A 17,688-nucleotide genomic window follows, 5' to 3' on the forward strand; every position below is an offset into this window, starting at 1 on the left:
ACATCAATGATGGGTGTATGTCTTGTTATGCATTCATAGTACAGAAATACCATGAGACTATACCACTGAATTTCTAGATGGTAGAGTACAGCAGATAGATAAAAATGCATTTTAATTGAAAATTACTGATTAATATTTATTTTTTCTTCTGTGACTGATTTCTACAGAAACCTAGTCTATTTCCCTAATATTTTAAATAGTAATACAGTCAATAGAAAAGAATGTTAGCACCCTCAAGCAAGAAGCTAAAACAGCTCTTTACTGATGATCCACTCAAGAAAAACAGACCTGCATTTAGATCGTATCAGTTTTATGTGCATTATATCATGATAATTATTGAAGCCAATAATGTTAATACTATTATCAATGCATTGTTCTCATATATCACAATTCTATTTCTACTGCTGCCAGCATAAAATTTTCTAGGCAAGTTCCAAGACCTTTTGTAACACCCTATCAAGCTGGGGTGGAAGTGGAAAGGACCAGAGGTGGTATTCAGCAGGTTCTGGCAGTTCTGGAGAACTGGTAGCGGAAATTTTGAGTAGTTTGGAGAACCAGCAAACACCACCTCTGACTGGAGATTTTATAGTATCCTTTCCCTGCCACACCCACCAAGTCATGACCACAGAACTGGTAATAAAAAAAAATTGAATCCCACCACTGGAAAGGACAGTGGAGAATGCACAATTTTTTCCCCGTTTTTCGTTCCCCTTCCCAGTTGTTTCCCCCTCAGCTCTCTTGAAACAGAGCATTCTGTCAAAGAACTGACTCTGGTTAGATAGGAATGCATTAAAAAAAGGTGCAGGTAAAGAACCACTAAAAATCTCCGTATGCAAGAATTGGAACAAATGAAACACTGTTGGAAATCCAATACTGTTTGATTTCAGGAATAGAATTGATTAATTTTTATTCATATGCTATAATTATAGGACTGTTCTTTCACAAGGCATATTAGCAACTTAAAAAAAACTTATTAGAGCCTATGTATTGATTGCAGAGTGTTCTTTTTTTGCTAGGGTTCTGAAGGTTTTTAAAAAGTTCAATGTAACTAGTTTGTGGTCCTCGCAAAAGCTTCTGAAGATGCAACTACATGCACAGGAAAATAGTTCTGCTGGGATACCCAATGCAGAAATGGATTGCATGGCCAGAAAACTGTGAAGGCTAATTGCACCGCAGCTCTTTTTGCATGAAATATCTGTAGTCTAGTGCTATTTTACTAAAAAACAAACTAGTAGTGTTTAAATATGTAGGATACACACACACACACACACACACATCAGTTGGGGTGTCGCCAATTCTCAGAAAAAAAGGGAAAACCCCATATTTATCATAATGTGACTTTATTATCATCTCAATGTTTAGGAATTATGGCAGCTACAGAAAGCAGATACAAATAAATGATTAATACAGGCGTAACCATTGGGCAATGAACACTAAAAATGTGATTCCTTTAAAATGACAGCCCTGCCCCCAAATTCCATTTCCCCAAAAGCTTATCTCATGATGAACCATTTCAGACTGATTTCCACAAACATTATTTAATTGTTCTAATTAAACTGATTTTTTAAACTAAGTTTTCTAAGTCAGCTTTTTTCGCAGAAAATAAAAAAAAATCATAATAAAACTAGCAGAGTGAAGGGAAAAATCAGGCTAAAAGGGAAATGTGTAACTAACATTTAAAATTTAACCGAGAGTAAAATGCATATTTCTTTGGTTAGAAAAAAGGGGGTGGGGGAGTGGAACAATATACTTGTTTGTGTGATAGATGTACACTATAGCATTCTAAAACAGGAGACAAGAATGTCAAGAGTGTATTCTTCCCCCACCGCCAGATGGAAAGGCTATTATTATAAACGAAAGGCAGCCGTAGTGGATGCCAGGTACTGTTGTGGTGTGCCAGATTCTGAAGTCCAGATGTAAGCGGGTTACCCCTGGGACAGGACAGGCTTCAGCTCCCGCAGAAGAATGGAGCCAATCACCGTCTTCTCCGTGTTGATGAAGAGCTGTGCTGTGGATCCTTCTTCCAGCTCCACTGTGACAAGCACAAGTGACCCACTGTGCACAGTTTTAGCCGCAAACCTAACAGATTAAAAACAAAATTGGTAAGTGGTTCCCTAGAAAACTAACATAAAATGCAGCGCTTGTTTCAGTGATTAAAGGGATGAAACTTCACAAGACACCCATAGAATACAAAGCTGTTCCAAAGCCAAACCATTAACACTGCACCACGCTATATGAAAATAATACAATTTTATATAATGATATCTATATAATTTGCATAGAAGAATACTACAAATGCTTAAAACATAATAGTTAAGTTTGAATTTTGCCTGAAACAGCTTCGCAGAGCACATAACTGATCTGAAGGTTAACTGCATTCATTAAGGAGTCAAAATCTTGCTAATATAACATATATGGTAATCAATAAAGAAGGGCCTCCACAACATATACTCTTGAGTACCCTCAAAGATTCAAACTTTCCAAATTAACAAATCTTTTTCAGTTTTACATATTGGAACATTAAATAGATTTCTAATGACTTTAAGCCAATAAAAGGAACCATGAGCTATAATCCTCTATTACTAAATTCCAAAACATGAAAAACCTACTCATTACATGGAATTAAAAGCAAAACTAGTCTTTTAAGCACTGCAACTGATTGAAAAGCCATTTTAGGCACAATGAACTTCTGTCAATCCCGTTAATTCATTCTACATGCAGAGCCAGACCCAAGAGACAGGATGGAAAGACATAGCAAGAGGCTACTTTTCAACCTTCCACAAAGCAAACTGCCCCCCTTCTCTGCGTGGAAAAAAAAAAAAAAACCAGGGAGAACCCAAGGCACAACAAAGTTGCTGCACATGGGCTTTTGAAAACACTAACAAGTGTGGAGCAGGTCTGCGACCCACAGTGACCCCACTTTGCGGGGCCAATTCCCTCTCCCCTTTCTGAATGACACGTGTCTGAATCAGAGCCATCTGCCTCAATTTGCGCAACATCTTCAGCCACAATAGGACCCAGTTAGCCCTGACAACAGCTCACAATACATAAAAATAAAACTGCTGTGCTGACAGCACGCCATCAGCTATTCAAGAGCAAACCAACTGGTCAGTGTCTCATGTCTGACAATTAGCATGGGCCTTGCGCAGCGCCTCCTGGGCTCCTTAGGGATCTGTTTAATTACCATCAACATAAAAGTGGGAGTTTATCAGCAGATACTCAAAAAGCTTCACTCTAGACTTAATTAAAATATTAGCCTCTTCAGCAGGAAGCAGATTCTCTTTAAATGAAAAGTAATTTCTTTTTTTAAAATATTAAGTATATCAGTATCAAAATCTTGTAACACATTATACTAATTTAGGAAAATATAAGCCTTTCCTAACTGCACTCTTCATAGGTCAATGTATTTATTTTATTTAGATTAAATATACTATTTTCACTCTTCACGGCTAAGAAGAAAAAAAAAAACATACCCATCAAAGCAATGCCAATAGGGCTACTTAGTCTTTTTCTTTCAGCAAAATGTTAAAATCTATGTTTCTCCCATCAATTTGGAAAGGGTGATAATTAAGTAAACAATACTCTTATTAATCTATTTCTTTATCATTTGTGTCTTGGGACTATAGAAGTCGATTATGCCTGATTTCACATAATAAAAGCACCAGAGCTAGGGCTTTCATGGTTTTTCATAGCCTCAAGGTTCATTTTAGTCTTGTTCTAGTCTAAACTGCAAGCGATATAAAGTCAATGTTATTATAAAAGCAAACATAGCCCAAAGGCACAATGGGGTCAATTCTGGTTGGGTGCTTTTCATGTCACTTAAGTAATTAGTTAAGAAAAAAAAACTCTTTGAAATCTCTTGGAAAAAGATTTTGTTGTAACAGTAAGAAATCTGTACCGCCCACCTTCAAACAAGTATTAACTTCCCATGTGGCAGGGATTAATGCTGCTATTATATCTAAGACAAGCTAATATTGGAAGCACTTATGCAAGTCAGATGATGAGTAGTGTCTCACACAGCATTTTACTGTTAAAGACAAATCTATTTAAAAGGATAAGCAAGTGTGGTTACAAATATTATGGGTTGTGGGAGGTAAACATTACTTCAGTAAAATTAACACCCAGACAACACTCAAGAACACTTGTGTCAGTAAAGAAAACATACACAAACATGTTGAACAATGACTTAATGGAGAATACAGTGGCTCTAAAATGATGGAGGTAAGCTACTTAGGAAACCTGGCAAAGGAATATACAGTCCCATACATCCAAGGCATCTATACATAGACATTTCTCATCTGTAACCTCACCAGGTTGCTCTGCAGCTTTTGTAACTTCTATATACATATGTTCACATGTTTCTTATAAGTGAAGAATCTGCAACTTATATACATTCAAGATAAAACACTTGAAATTATTAAACTATATAATTTTTAAAAACCCACCCCTTAGTCTATTTTATCTATATGTATGTACAACCCTGGCATATAAAGTGCATGGGGGATGGTTTTGATTTTAAGACATTGGAACTTCAACTGCTAAGTAGTGCAGTCATTAAGTGAGTTTTGCCTATATTTACAATTTTTTTTTGTTAAGTGAATCACCATGGTAATTAAATGAACCACAGAGTCAATAACCAAATCTGGCTTTTCCCATTGCCTTTCTCTCTTTTGCTATGCAAACACACACACACACACACACATACCCTTTATTATTTTTATAAGTAACCCAAGGTGTTGTTGTTTGAAAGCCCTCTAGGAAGGCTGTAAATGGTGATCATATGACCCCAGGATGTTAGAGTCATTGTAAATACATTGCAGTTGCCATGAGCCTGAATTTTGATCACGTGATTGCTGCAACAGTCATAAATGTGAGGATCAGTCATAACGCACTCTTTTCAGCAGAACTGTAACTTTGAACAATCGTTAAATGAATGGTCATAAATCATAAGTTTTGAAATTAAATGCTGATCCTTTTAATGTATATCCACTTTGAAAAAGAGATCTACACTTAAAAGGAAAGTCTTCATAAAGAAAAAAAGCCCTTCAAATTACATACGGTTACCCTTGTCCTTAAAAGGAAGCAGTAAAGCAAAGTCTAATTATGAAAAATATTCCTGATTTGAATTCTACAGCAAGGGTATCAAACTCGTGTCGTCATGTCATCACGTGATGTATCGCAACTTTCCCCCCTTTGCATCTGGCCTGCAGGTCTGACATCCTGTTTTAATGTAATAATCTGCTGATTTTTTTAAACTAATACTGCTCCCAATCTCTTCTTCACTCTTAAAATGAAGATAAAAATGTATAAGTTGATTTAGAAATCACCATTTTCAGAATCAGAAGGCCACTACATTGTTTCTTTTGTTTAAAAAAAGACTTTAATTGTTTATTCACTTATATAATCACTGGCTACAAAAGATTTGCAACACTTTCCAACTGCATGCTTTCTTTCATGTAGTTCTGATCCAAGTTCAATTTCTTCCTCTTTTCAGATTAACCAGGAATGTTATAATAGCCCATTCATGCTACAACTTTTTTCCTACTCTCTGCATGTAGCTTTCATTTATTGCCTGCTGAAGCAGACAGAATCCTATTAGTAAGAAAGACCATCACCAGAGGCCCAAGCCCTAGCTGTATAAAAATAATTAGCCCAAAGTTGACAAATGAATAATGAAATTGTACAATGAATTAGTCTTCCAATCCAAAATACCAGGATAGTCTTTGAGCAGACGTGAAAAGAATCTACAATCTTGCAACTATTGTAAACCATAAACTTAGCATAAACCAGTCCAAACTAATAAAAACAATTGTTCTTGTTCTTTTATCAGTAACCTAAAGAGAGCTGTAAGTCATAAACAAAAGTCACTTTAGGAAGTAACTACACGGTGAAACAGAGTTTCTAAAACAAGTAGATTCTACAATTTCATATACTGTACATACCCAGCAATTTTATTTATTTTCTCCGGCTGTGCTTCAAACAAAATAAAGCCACAAAAGGCAAGCCAGTCTCTCCTCAACCCCGTCTCTGCCACTTCGTTATATTGGCAGATTCACAGCTCTGTCTAGAAAAGTATGATTGCAATTGTATTGTTTAGTTTCATTTTATTCTTCTTATTATGCAGTTACCACAATTCAACTCTCAAACCAAACCATAAGTATTATAGCTTGAGAAACAGAATGGCACGTGCAGTTATTTAATATTGAAAAACACTACAAAAAGCATCAATTTGTTTTGTATCAACATTTAATAGTTATTCTGGCATTTAGTATGTCTCTTAGGTTATTACAATGTTTTGTACTCTGAAAAAGAATTAGTTTCCTGCAAAATTCAGTATTTCTGTGTTAAAAAAGGAAATTATAAGTAGTACCATTGTGTAGTTCCCATTATTGAGAAGCAGCTATAATAATCAAATTGTAAAACTGAGCTCTCAGCCAGAAAGGTTAATTTTACACAAATAATCCATAGTGGTTTAAACATAAACCGGCTTGCAAGTATGCTCTGCTTAGAGAATCAGTTGACAACAACATAGAGAAAAAAGTGATCCATGTATTTTGCGCTTCTTAATTTCAGATATAAAAGCAGTGCTGCTCTCTAGTGGACAGTGATCAGGATAGTTGCCATACCTATCTTGATTCATAAAAAAAAAAAAATCCAAATAGCACAGAGGCAGATTTAAAACTAACGCACTGCTATTTAAAATGGAATTTTGGCTCATAAATAGTAACATTCTGTAGAGATCATCTTTGCACACAAATAAGAATATGTTAAATGGAGTTAATTCAATATTAAATTCAACTTTAAAACATATCCCTATTAATAAGGACGTGTACTACTACAAGATGAAGTTAGATATGCACTCCATCATTAACTGGTCAGAAGACTATAGGATTTGATGGACTGTCTACAGAAATATTGCAAGTAACAGAAGAACCAAACAGTGACAGCGAATTGGGAATAATATAGCAGACAATAGATTAGAGATGACTACACACAGATACCAAAGAAGCATACAAGGGAGACATAACAGGATGCAATTTTATGCTGACAAAATAATCATCCAGTGCAGAATAGAGCTTTACATGAAAAGGGAGATGCCAAATATTCAAGCTTGTCTTAAATTGAAGAACAACTGTATTTGTTTTATTATTTGCAAAAAAAAAAGTGCCTTTTCTATGGATTATGAAAAAAAGAATAATAGATGTCATTTACTTGCATCTGTTTCAATTTACTGGAACTGGGAGGCAGGAATGGAAGGGTACTAATACTTTTAACTGCATCTATATGCCACTAACCGAAACTCAGTAGGGTAGAAATGAAGGCCTTGGAAAACATATTGAGATATTGTAACAGGTCCATACCAAAAAATCAAAATTCTGACCATCTGTGGAAGCAAAAATTGTCCTTTGAAACATGATAGAATGAATGTTGATACTTTTGTATTTTGGTGATGGAGAAAAATTCTGAAATATTGTAGCTAGCTTAGCTCAAATTCTCATGTTTTGGACTCATAAAAAGAACAGATGGTAAACCTAGAAGGAAAGAGAAGACAATGACCAGTAGCAAGGCAGGTGGACTCAATTAAAATGGTGTTGGATGCACCATTGCAAACCTGACAACAGGTCAAATGTTGGAGAAGATATATCTATGTTAGGGGTGTCAAACTCAAGGGGCTGGATCCGGCCTGCAGGGTGCTTAAATCCGGCCCGTGGGGCTGGCTGGAAATATCAAAGGACCCACCCGCGGTGCCTCTGGCAGCTAAAATGGGCCGTGTGTGAGGGCCCTGCACCTCATTTTCACCCTCTATGCCCCCCTGCAGCACTCTACCAGCCTAAAAATTGGCCGAATACGGGCTGAAAACAAGCCAAAAAACAGTCCAAAAGTGGTCTGAAAATGGGCCATGTAGCCTGTTTTCAGCCTGCAGATTGCTGCAGGAGGCCATGGGGGGCAAAAATGAGGTGCAGGCCACACATGGACCCCACACATGCACCATTTTGGCCAGCAGGGTGCTGCAGGAGGAATCTGTCCCTGCCAGTGGCCCACAGAGGGGAACTAAAATGCTGATCCGGCCCTTGAAGAAATCCAGTTTGACACCCCTGATCTATGTGTTTGCTAAGGGTTGACAATGACTTGACAGCACATAATAAATCAATCAATTAAATTCAATACCTAAGCATAAAACCACTCACATTTCTGTGAGCCCACCTCTGAAACACAGAAAAACTATTCCATCACGTCAGTATAATCATTAACTTCTCCACTGACAGGATTGGGGATAAGTTCATTCACATGGATACATATCTATATACCTCAGTGCCTCTATTTTTAATTCGGAAAGATATTGAGAGTATCTTTTAAGGACTAATGACAACCACATCCTGGAACTTTATAAATTATTAGAGGAATGGAAGGCTGTGAGTTTTAAACTGGATGATTATTAATTACCTGAGGAAAAGTGTTTGAAAATCAATATTAACATTGAAAGTCAAATGCAAGTAAAGTAAGAAAAATTGATATATTAAGTTTAAAGCTAAGTGTCATAATGAAAAATTGTTTTGTTAATACATTTTAGCTTGCAAAATCTTCAACAATTCAAAATTTAGATCAAGCCCAGGTATGTGAATTTAATGGCTAAAATTGGCCATTAATACACTATAGGCTGGAAGATTTGGTTTCAAAGCATTATTTAAATGTTAGAATAGTCAACTAGTGGTTATTAAAACAAACAGTTCTCTGGGTTGTAAAGTGTAATCTCTTTCATGCCCATCGGGGGCATCCACAAATGGATGTTGGTCAGTAGCAGCTGCACAGTTAGAATTCTGAGATGCTTCATAACTTCATAAGCATCACAAACATATCCCAGAACAAGAGTTTGCAATTATTCCCTATGCTGTGTACAATTATTCCTATTATTCACAAAGCTGTGACTCTTCAGAAATACTGAATTGGACCACTATCACTTCTAGACTTTATCCATGCTCAATGATATAAGGCAGAAGAAATTTCTAGTGCTTAAGTTTTGTATAGAAAATTGTATGTTTCACACTGTTCATTACTAACAATAAGGATGCAATTCCAAACATAGTATTAGCCAACCTTGCCAGTTGGAGAGTTTAATCATTTTCCCCCAAGTGGTTATCTCTAGCGAGTATGTAAGAAAAAATATGTATAGTACTTATATTTACTATAAAAACAAAAAATTATGAATGTTTATCAGGAAGAATATATTATACAAATGTTTAAAAACTAAAATCATACAATATTCTAAGTATCTATTTTAAGAGGGTTGTTTTGTTCATTTGTGGGTGGAAAAGAAAGTATTCTTACATTAAATATTTTGTGCAGATAAGGCTAATTTGCGTAAGAAGGATTTCCAAAAATTTTTCCAGTTTAATTTTTTTCAGAAAACAATAGAAATATAGTGATTTGCATTAACAGCTGATTATGAATGTAACTGCACTGCTAATAAACAAAGTTTCATATTATAACAATGCTTTGTCATCAAGAAGTAATAGCACTCTTAAGTATACAATTGATGATTTAGTCAGATGTAATTTCTTTCAGGTAGAAAAAACATTAATTGGTAATTTTGGTTATATTGTTTCTCCAAAAGCAAAGTTATTTCATATCTGCTTCCAATGAAACTTTTGGGTAAGAGTTCATACAACACAAATACCAAATGACTATAATTAGAATTATGAACTGGCCCAACATACTCATGAATTTAGATATATCATTAAATCTATTTGACTGCAATGAATATGCAACTTTCATGCTGTTAAATGACAAACATGAAGCACTACTTATGACTATTTTTTACTTCTCAATCATCTATATGGGATGCAATTTAAAATGATAGCATGTGAAAGTCTTAAATATACATTGAAAATCAATTGGGATTTTAATAAAAAATTCTTTTCATTGAAAGAAAAATATTCCAAAATGACAAGATTATCTTTATTGGTGACAAATTTCAATTACCTTTTTAAAATTCTAATAATTTCCAGTATAGTTATTATATATTCCACAACAAGATAATATTACCAACCTCATTATTGATAATATAAGGCAAAACATCTCTCTAGCTGTATACTGAATTAGAAAAAAGATATAAATGTATTTATGACTTTGGTAAGTTACATGAATCAATAGACAAATTTCTAGATTTATTTTTTAAGAATATAACAATTGTATTGATTTTATTCATTCATTCATTCATTCTTGATACCTCACAACACCCAACCTACTTGTACTCTCTAAAATATAAAACAAGCTTCTACAAGCTTCTACAATGAGCAGCAACTGAACTACAGAGACAACAACAATTTCTTAAAATATCAAAATTGAGCATAATTAATGTGAAAACTCTAAATGTTGTTACCTGAGACAATCATATTTAGTAACCATCCAAAAGCTCCATGCTGCATGCAGCAAAAAAAAACCAAATAAAAGTTCAAACCATCTAATGGGAATAAATAATAATTTTTTGGTGGTAGTTGAAGATGCTATAAGTATTTATTAGTATATTGAATGCTTTTTTTTTCTAGATGGAGATTTATTTTTCTTTATTATTATATTTTTCTAACTTTTCAAAATATAAGCAGCCCAGAGCTGTCTGAGATGGAAAACTTCTAAATTTAATAAACAAATTGAAATGTTGCTGGATGGTTCCATTTCAGATACACACAGGAATTAGATGATCTGTTTGCATGCCTCTGTAAGCAGGTGTACCTGTTTGGTAGACCCTTAAGCCTGTATTGTTAAAGCTTTTCATGAACCTGCTGCCATCAACTTGTAGAATCCGGACATTTGTTATAAATACCATAGCAGGATGTCTCAAAGTGTGGAGTCACAAAACCTGTGTCAGATACAACAGGGTGGGGGGAAGGGATAGTCCATTTTTTATAAAGTTATTTATTCAGGCTTTATAGACTAAGTCTGGTGTTTGAAAACAGAAAATGATTTCAAAGGAACAAGGACAATTGGGACTGCCTGATTTGAAACCATATTTTGGAGCTTGCTGCTTAGTTGGGATGAAAAAGAAGATTTTGCTGAGAAATAAAATAATTTTAGAATTAGAAGCACACAATTTGAAGTTTGGATGGCATGGTTTTCTATAGTACAATATGATTAAGGTTAATGAAGACTTTACAAATTATCTTTCTTTTCTTTCCTTTCCTTTTTCGTTTTTTTAACTTTATTATTCTTTATTACTTTTATTTTCTAGTTTTTATTTTATTAAGATGTCTTCAATAAAAATGATGTTAAACGAAAGAAAAAACTGTTTTTGTAGGATGTAAGAAAAAAAGTTTTTAAAAATACAATCTAGCAATACTACTGAAAGTAAACTGTCAAGAATATATAAAGAAAGGTACATCTTTGAATAGATGGTTCATTTCTTTTCTTGCCAAACCCCAATTAAACCCTTAGTTTTACTGGGGGGAGTGGTGGGATAGGCAGAAATAAGCAAATTCATTTATCATTTTATATGGTAAAATTTGAGAAATCCTGTATTAGAAGATAGAACTATTCCAATACGTAACTGGGGATACTATGGCAAGGTTAGTTACTTTCACTTCCACAAAGCTTTTGACAAAATTCCACCAAAAAGATATCTGAATAAACATAAAAAGTCCTAGGTTAACCAAAGTCCTCTTAAAGAGCACATTACAGACCAGAAAACACTGTAAAGGTTTATTTTTCACAATGGAATACTGTACAGTAAACAAGTCAGATATCCCAAGGATGTGATTATTAACTTGTTTATATTCTGGAGATATGGATGAGAACTGTCAGCTTTGCAGCTGACAACAAATCAAGATGATAAGGCAAAATACAGCTGTATGCATTAGAAGTGGAGTCATGACACAGTTCACAGAGAAGTCTAACCCAGTGAAGATTATCCATGGAATCACATTTCAAATATTAAAAGCTACATCCTGACAAATCTTTACTACACAATAAAACAATTTTATTTTCATGGTGATAGCTGAAAATCATATATTGTCCCAGATAATAAAGACTGAGTTTTAACTATAATAGGTAGCAAGATACAATTGTGGCAAAATTATAGAATATAAAATAAACAAGAATATATTTTTCCTTGTGCCATTGCTCAGCTGAATACCTAATTTCCATAGTACTGTCATGTCTTAGTATATTTATTCATGTAATTTCATACTTCTCATCTGTTCTACTACCTTCTCTTATTGATATCATTATTATGATTATTACTAATTTGTTGTTTTGCATGTACACTGTTTATGCACCGGAGATAAATTCCTTGTATGTCTAATCACACTTGGCCAATAAAGTATTCTATTCTATATATACCACTGTGCAGTAATATACACTCCAACATTCTTTGATTTAATCCAAAATATAAAGTAAAATGTTGCCATAAAGACTACTAAATGTTGATACGATCCAGATTCCAGATCATATGTTTAATATAGTATTTGTTTTCACCAAGTAAATACAAGGAATATTTAAATATGTTTTTAAAAATAAAATATAGACAGTTATACAGTTGTTTTCATAGTAAGCACAATATCTGTAAAATATTGCATAAGTTGCAATATAGTAAGAGATTTCTTCAGCCTGTCCAAAAACTGTAAAAAAATTTTTTTTGCATAAATGTATAGAGAACTTCCAAAAGGAATTACATTGAAAGATGTTACATTACAAAAACATCTGCTTAGCCCTGAAATGCAAGAGGGAATGAGAAAGAAACTCAAGGCTGGCCCACCTTGATTCTCTTGAGAGGAAGAAAAAAAGGGAAACTCAGCCAGACTTTTAAGATTCTGTTATTAAAAATGAAGCTTTCATTAAAAATGGAGGCTTCAAAAGGATTGAGGAAATAGCAGCTGCTTGCTGAATAACACTGCCATGAGGCTTTCTCTATAAGAAACTTGAGCTCCCACATTGGCTGGGCATGTCTCTCAGAAGTGGCAAAAAACAGAAGGGTAAGTTAGGCGTGGCTGGGTCCTTGACCAGTTGAGGAGGCGGCCAAGTCCTGGCAGGTGGGAAGTAAGCCTAAAGCTTGTAAGCTGCACTGATAGGCTTGTCAGCTGGCCTGAGACTCCCCTGACTGGCTGAGTAAAAAGCAAACTGAAGGCCTGCAGGAGGATGGGGATTGGGGGAGGGAACAGGCCCAAGACTTTGGATGGGTGGGAAACAAAGTATGGATGCCTCAGGGGTGGGGGGAGGCCTTGGAAGGTCTGGGGCAGGCAAGCATTACGGCTTCCCAAGCATACAGGCAGGCTCCATTATAGTTAACTCAAGGACTACCTGTGTCTCAAAAGGCTGATAGTGTGTGAGCACCATACAGTATCTCTTCTCATTCTCAACTGGCCTTAGAAATGTGTCAATTGAAGTGCAATTCTGTAAATGTCTTCTATTTGATTATCTGCATAATTATAAGCCATAAAAGGGTATTAAAGTGTTAACATGAGTTTAGTACTTATGGGTAAAATTATCTGCATCCAGTGTGCATGGCAAACTAGACATGCAGCTTGTTCATTCACAACTGGTTCTTCCTGAAATCCACAATAGTAGAAAGGAACCAAATGTTAGTTACTTACTGTGTTGTCTGAACCAGACAGCTGGTCTGTTGTGTTCTTTAGAACTCTAAATAATAAATCAAGGTTTGTTCATGGTATATGAACTGTGTTTTGCAAAGCATATAATGAATCATAATATGATTTCTCAGTTCAGAAGTCTCACAGGTGAAACTATTTCTGTTTATTTGGGGGGAGAACAGAGAAGCAGAAGCCAAATACACAGACACATCACTCATTCACAATCAGTCATCACCAAAATGGAGCTATTGTTTGAGCCAGCCTTCTTTCAGCTTTTTAAGATAATATATATAGACAATAATGAAACTTTTCAGGATATAGTGAAAACATCATCATCATTTTGTATGCTACCCAACTCTTAACAACACTAAGAATGGAAGTAGATGAAATTCATAGTTCTAATTTTCATAAAATTTCATAGAATTTTTAAAACATGTAATATTACATGTCCCCTCCCATCAAAATACATATAGACATAAATCTGTTAAAAGTATCTTCCTCAGTAAGGTAGTCCTTGACTTACAACTCATTTGTTTAATGATGAATGGCATGAACTTACAATGGCATGAAAAAAGTGATTGATGACCATTTTTCACACTTATGATTGTGAAAGACAGTTGTCAAGTAGGTTTTGCCTCATCTTATGTCCTTTTTTGCCACAGTTGTTAAGTGAATCATTGCAGTTGTTAAATTAGTAGCACAGTTATTAAGTGAATCTGGCTTCACATTAACTTTGCTTGTCAGAAGGTCACTCGTGGTCACGTGATCAAAATATGGATACTTGGCAACTGGCATGTATTTATGCCGGTTGCTCTATCCGCGGGTTATGTAATCAACTTATGTGACCTTCTAGTGGTTCCTTGACCACTGAATGCATTGATAGGATGATACAGCAAATGAGACCCAAACCTTGGACACTATGCTATGCTGTGATATTAGTATAGTATAGTGTAGTGTAATATAATAATACAATACAATATATTTGCATATTTGATTAAGATAAAAGCAATCATTTTGATGTGGAAGGGCTTCAGGAAAACCAAAGTTTGAAAACATTAGTAAAATGCTCAGCTCATATACACAAATGGACCATCTGCAGTATTTTTTTCTTTCATAGTGCTCCCTTTTTTATCACAAAAACATAGACAAGAAAAGAAGAATCCTATTTTAGAAGCTTTATTTTGCACTCAACTGCACAATTTGCCAAAAAGATCAGTAAAACCAAGTATAGTTTTTAAAGTGATTATTAAATATTTTGAAATAGAAATTTTGAGTTTTAATTCATTCAAATATTATTGAAAAGTGAGCAAATATTTCTGTCTAATCTCTCTAAAATCTGAACTATTTTTTGTATTGGGAAATCAGCAAGCATAGTATTTTTTGTTCAAGACATTCTGAAATTTGATATGTGCCATATGTTTGGAAGTTCAGGAAAAAGTACTATCTAAAAGTATGCACAATGAATTTTGCACCTTTTCAAATACAATAAAACAAAATACAAATTTTAGTGTAACAATTACATGTAAATAATGTTCAAATAATTCTATTAAAATAGTACTAGAAAAAACATATAATTTCAGTTTACTGATAAAGACTGGAAGTTTCTACAGACTTAATCTCTTAGAATTTGGCCAAGTAAGTACTACTATCAGCATGCAAGTGTTTTCTTTTAATATAAGGACTGTTATTATGGTTTGTTAGTCAGCCAGATGTTTTGACTAGATTTGGCATTTTTAGCCAGGTATCAAAGTCCTTCCCATGGACCTAGGATAGATAAGATATTGTTGTTTGATGGTGTTAATGGATCGTTGCAGGATGTAATTATGATGATTATTATTAAACATTTACCTTAAAAACATGAACATTAAGATAAGGTTCACATTCATTTTTAATATAATTGCAGTGTTTCCCTTTTAAAGGCTGTATCAAATGCTGTTTTTTAGTCTAGAAATGAACTTCATACTGTGTAATGCTAATGTTTGGATGTTACAAAGCAGAATACAACTCATTATTTTTAAAAAAGAATCCATTCTCAGAGATCTTCCAACAATGTTCAATCAATTGTAATCAATATTTCTACTTATTAAGGCAAGAATCTGTTTAACAAGCTTTCTTTCCCAACTTATTTTGTAGTTGGCTTTTCTTTGTCCTTTTTTTGACACCTTCCTGAGAATATTTTTATCACAGATGCTAAGTTGCTCAGTACTCTTCCTTTGTTTCAGCTTATTTTTCAAGGTCTCACTTATTAGAGTTTGTTTCCTCTTTGTTTCTTCTACATTTTCTTTCCTAAGATTCCCTTGTTTCTTCTTGACTTCCCTGCTGCTAGCAAATATTTTGTTCCATCCAAACTTATATTTATCCATCCTTGATTTAAGCTCAGCTTTATCATTACTCCCAGAGTTACATAATTTTATATTTTTATATTCAATAGAAAAATATTGATTTAGAAACCCATAGATTTCTAAAGTTTAGAAAATGATAAGCCTTCTTCTATTAACACATATAAAGAAAATAGCTGATACACTGGTTTTCTCTATAGTTTTATTTAATCCTGTAGTGATAAAACAGTGTTTATAAAATTTAACAAGGACAATTAATTTACAGTGGCTTGTGCAATATTTTCTTTTCATCCTGTTTCTCTGTACATTGATGAATTCTGATTCCTTATTTTATCGAGTAATGCATTCATAAGGATACAGAAGTGTTCCTCATAAGCAGAAAAAGTGCCATCAGGAAGCTTAAAAATAGGAGCCAAATATGATAGTAGCTGACAATAATTATTCAGTAATTCTGAAATAACAGTTATCATTAAAGGGAAATTATGCAAATAGCACAAAACTGCTATTAGAAATGACACAGTGGTACAAATTCCCACTATGAATGTGTCTTTTTTTGCCATTTCTACATCTTACACCTGAATGTTATAGTTTATGAATATTTCCTGTAGTAAGTGGTCAAGGAGGAAGCACAGACAATTTACCTATGATTCTCTCTGATTTTTATCTATATATATTCACATGCATGTAGAACATTATTTATAAACAGATTGCTTGAGTTAATTGGGATATTGCTAGAAGATATTATTGCTATAATTGAAAATGGGTATTCACAAGCCATAAATTAGTATCATTTAAGTGTGCTAAAGACCAAACCTGACTTGGAATGCAAACTTTAAGTAGCCGCATATTCATATACAAAATTTCTATATTAAACTTTACAGATTTTATACAGTGATTACCTGTGGATGTTATCTTCACCAGAAGGAACTCCACCAAGGTTTGCTATGCTTGTTACCTTCTGCAGTATCATAAGACGGGTAGTATTCTGTGGTGCCACAGAGATTATAGCGGATACTTCATTCATACCAGTCAGCCTTCCTGAAACAGTAGAAGCTGGTTATTAATACAATTAATATTAAAGACAATGTACAGCACCTGAGAATACATTTAGTTTTTGTTAAAAGTTTAACTCTTCTTTTTTAAAGAGATTTTGGTATATTTTAAGAATACAGTATAAATTAAAAAAAATCAATTATTCCTATTATTTAAATTTCTCTGCAGATGACAAAAAGATATTGAATGGCAACAGACAAAATAGCTAACTTTCCCTCCTCTATAAAAGCTTGAACAACTTTAGCTCTTTCAATTACACCCAAAGAACAAATGCATTATTATGGAAATTCTCCTTAAAAGGTGTACATGTAAATAAAAGACACTGGACTGGAAACCAGTGCAAGAAAAAAATAAAGAGACATAACATAGGGTCAGCCGCTCCGTCTCATGTGTATCACGTGAAGCCTGATTACCATGTTGTGAACACTCTTGCTAGTAATAGCTAATATGCCACAGACTTTACTGCAGACAGGCACAGAACTGAGGCACATGTCTCTCTGCTCACTAGGATCAAATGGAAAGAACAAGCACATCCAAGTCCCATCTCAAAGTCTATTCATAACATGGCTAAATGATAGGCAGCAAACAGTAATGGTTAGTGCTAGAAGCAGAAAAACACATTTATAGGAGTATTAACATGTTTAATTTGCTTGAATATCAAAGTTTTTCTTTCCTTTAAGCCAAATGTTTCACTCAAGAAAATATTAACATTATCC

The 17,688-nt window shown here is 34.2% G+C and overlaps 1 protein-coding gene across 3 annotated transcripts in view; it reads right to left on the reverse strand.

The window, feature by feature from the left end:
* Positions 1-1,323: 1,323 nt before the first annotated feature.
* Positions 1,324-17,688, reverse strand: part of AP3B1 (adaptor related protein complex 3 subunit beta 1) — a 153,906-nt gene continuing 137,541 nt past the window's right edge. For 2 of the 3 annotated variants that reach the window (XM_026717706.2, XM_026717698.2), the window contains exons 26-27: positions 16,819-16,957; positions 1,324-2,079 (exon numbers count right to left, since the gene is read on the reverse strand). In XM_026717706.2, coding sequence (XP_026573491.1) covers positions 1,926-2,079; positions 16,819-16,957 — 293 coding nt within the window. In that variant the 3' untranslated portion in view covers positions 1,324-1,925. Of the gene's footprint in view, positions 2,080-16,818; positions 16,958-17,688 lie in introns of those variants that run through there. The other variant, XM_087927188.1, reaches the window with a different exon arrangement.

This window comes from Pseudonaja textilis, chromosome 2 (assembly GCF_049901715.1).
Source record: "Pseudonaja textilis isolate UNSWEBS1 chromosome 2, rPseTex1.2, whole genome shotgun sequence".
Lineage (NCBI taxonomy): Eukaryota > Metazoa > Chordata > Lepidosauria > Squamata > Elapidae > Pseudonaja > Pseudonaja textilis.